General features: G+C 54.1%; 1 protein-coding gene across 1 annotated transcript in view; it reads right to left on the reverse strand.

Moving 5' to 3' along the window:
- Positions 1 to 2,925: 2,925 nt before the first annotated feature.
- Positions 2,926 to 3,099, reverse strand: part of ALX4 (ALX homeobox 4) — a 14,000-nt gene continuing 13,826 nt past the window's right edge. The window contains 1 exon segment of the mRNA XM_035902944.1: positions 2,926 to 3,091. Coding sequence (XP_035758837.1) covers positions 2,926 to 3,091 — 166 coding nt within the window.

Consider the following 3,099-nt stretch of genomic DNA (forward strand, 5'->3'; position numbering starts at 1 on the left):
CTTGTTAATTTAACAGCTAGGTTTTTTAAAAAATTTAAATTAATTAAAAAATGTGTGAAAATACAGATGCACGTAACTTAAAAAACTGCCTGAATAGCTGCATTTGGAGGCTTTTGAGGGCAGCACCTTCCAGCGTGACAGGCAGGGGGGGGCGCGAGGGGCCATGCTGGAATGGCGGCAGCGCCCAGAGAAGTGAGGCAGAGCCCGGCAGGCAGCGCGAAGGAAGTTCTGCGGCAGGGGGCTCCAGGGAACGACATCTCCCCTTGCCCAGGGATGCTTTCAGGCAGGCTCAGGGCCGGGCATGTGTGGTGGTGTTTAAAATAGATTGAGTGAGTCCGACATGTGCTTTGCACATGGATTTTAAGGTGAGAGAAAGCAGGGGCCAAGCCTCTGTAAATGCCAAGTCTGCTGCCAGGAGACTCTCCTCTTTCTCTAACAAGACAAGGGATGCAACACTTAATCCTCCAGGCTGTTAAACAGCTCAGGTGAAATCCTGGCCCCACAGAAGTCCATGAGGAAAAGATACCCTTTACCTTCTGTAGGGAATGCAGCTAAGCTCTTGAACGCCTATGGCCCTCCTGCCTTCCGTACCTGCAGGTCATGCGGGACCCGTCCCCATGTGCCCGCCCGCCCCACCGCCCACTCCTCAGCTCTGCCTGGCGCTGAAGTGCTTTGTCAGTAATGATACTGGGCTGTTTGGGCAGCGGATTATCTGTGGACCCTGGGAAGCACTGCGCTCCCTGTGTACCTGGGAAAATGCCTTTAGCACTGCACTCAGCTGCCTGCTCAAAATCTGCTGGAGAAACCACCTCCTGCCCATGGTCCTTGGGTGGCCAGGGACCCTCAGTGGCTTCTGGGGTGGCTGGTGGGGGCGATGTACCCCTCCAGCTGGTCAGCGTGATCCTGCCTGGTTCAGCGATCAGCATCACTTCCAGCACCTGAGCCCTCATGCCCGATGGCTCAACTGAATGTTTAGGCTGGGACAGAAGTCCTGGCTGCATGTGATGGGAGAGGCCCTGGTCATACACACGGTGTGGTTAAATGCGTGCTGGTTCCCTGTGGGTACCAAGGAAGGCTTCTCTTAGCATTTCTGAGGAGAGATAAGAGACAGTACTACTGGTCTTTTCCTATCCCAATAAATATATATTACATTAGCAATTATTGTTTATGTAGTGTATGGCAGTCTAGGCACTATAGAATACTTGCATATCTTGTTAACCTGAAACCTGACGTTTGGTTGTAGCTTATTTGGAGCCTTTTCTAAGACCACTAAACATTCCTGGACCTCAAACTACAAGATCCCCTAACACCGAGCGTGAGGAGGGAGGGCAGGGTGACATGCAAATTTTTATGGGAGTAAAATCCTGTAGTTCCCTTGTGAATCTCAGAGACGGCTGCCCCAGCTCAAGCTGAGCCTGCAGAGCCATGCTGTGTGGGTGCTCAGCTGACCTTCAGCTTCTCCTTGATGATAATTCACTGGGGTAAAAGGATGTTCCAAAATTATTCTTAGCACTATGAGGTCATTGAAAAGCTTGGAAAATATTTAGCCTTATGAAAGAGATCATAACAGCGCTGTGCAGGTAAGAGTGCTAGGAGGGAAAACTGGAGGACGCGTACTGGTTCAGACAAACCAGGCAAGTTCTGGTGCCTTCTGCTTTCTCTGCAAGGTGAAGAGGATCTGAGGTGGCTGGAGATGAGGCAGCATCACCTCATCCAGCCTCAGGTCCCTTCCCTGCGCATCCTCAGTGCCGAGATGCCCGCAGCGGCTGTGTGCGGCAGGGCCCTGGGCAAGGGCTGCAGGGAGGGGCTGTCATTGCACGTACCTGACCCTGGGACAAGGTGTACGAGGAATTTGATGGCCTCATGCAGCCATGGCTGTGTGCTAGCACTTGAGCTGCTTCTCCGAGCAGTCTCTTTGCGGATCTGTGGATTTACACAGCAACTGTGCTCCCTTCCCACAGCTGCTATCTCTAAATCGAGGATAGTAATTCCCAACCCAGTGAAAGAGGAAACATTTTGCTGCCCCACCATGCACATGAGCCTCAACATTGACCACAACTGTGGCAAAGCAAACCCCAGGTGCTCCCTGGGGCAGCCAGCTGTGCGGGGAGGCTATCGTCTGCCGGGGTGCACCGCCAGCCAGGTGACCAGGAAGCTGGCAAAGACTCCCAGTGTGGTGGCAACGTGCCATGTTGGGAAGAGAGGCATCCCCTTGACAGGCCTCTACAGCTCTGTGCTTCACCTCAGACTGCAAGATGGAGAGGAAGCAGAGTAGAGGCAGATGGGATAATGTTGCCTTCTTTCTATCCTCGGGCATCTTCCCAGCCCCGTTCCCCGTTCAGCTGTGGGAAGTCGTGGCTCCTGCTAAGAGGACGGGAGCAGCCTGAGAGGTGTCTCTTTGCTGGTGCCAGAGTCCCCATCCAGTCCCCTGCCCAGGGCAGAACAGAACTGAGCAACACTGTCAACAAATTCGGAGGGGAAGTTTAATATGTGTGTGTGTGTGTCTGTCTGTGTCTGTGTATGGGGGGTGATGGGCTGGGGGAAAGCTGCTGAAATGCCAGCGGGCTCTCGCTCTTTGGAAAGGCAGAACTGGTGTCAGAAAAAGGAGCAGGGAGAAAAAATGCCCAGGTTATCGGGGGAGGTGGCGGTGAGAGGGGACACATCCCAACCCAGACCTCACTAGAAGAGGTGCTGCTCCACAGCCTCACTCTCCCTGCCTGATCCCAGGAAGCCGGGAGCTGCCGCGTTCATGCTGGAAACACTCCACTTACGTTAACATATGTACTTTATATACTTAGGGTAGCTAAAAGTGCTGCATTCAGATCCCCGAGGAGGCAACTGCTGTCTGGAGTCCAAGCGGATGGATTTTTTTGGCTGTCCCCATGTGCTCTCTCCGTGTCTCGCGGGCACCGGGCTGCAGCCCTGTCATGTCGCCCAGGAGATAGCGGCGCTGTGCTCCTTTGCTTTCATCCTCAGGGCAGCGATGCTGGAGGTCTTGCGGTCCGGCTCGCTGTTCAGCTCGTAGCCGTTGAGGCCAGGGCTCATCCCGGCTGTGCCGAAGAGGCCACCCATGTGAGTCTGTCCCACGTGGCTGGGGGG

Source organism: Egretta garzetta, unplaced genomic scaffold, assembly GCF_000687185.1.
Source record: "Egretta garzetta isolate BGI_Z169 unplaced genomic scaffold, ASM68718v1 scaffold329, whole genome shotgun sequence".
Lineage (NCBI taxonomy): Eukaryota > Metazoa > Chordata > Aves > Pelecaniformes > Ardeidae > Egretta > Egretta garzetta.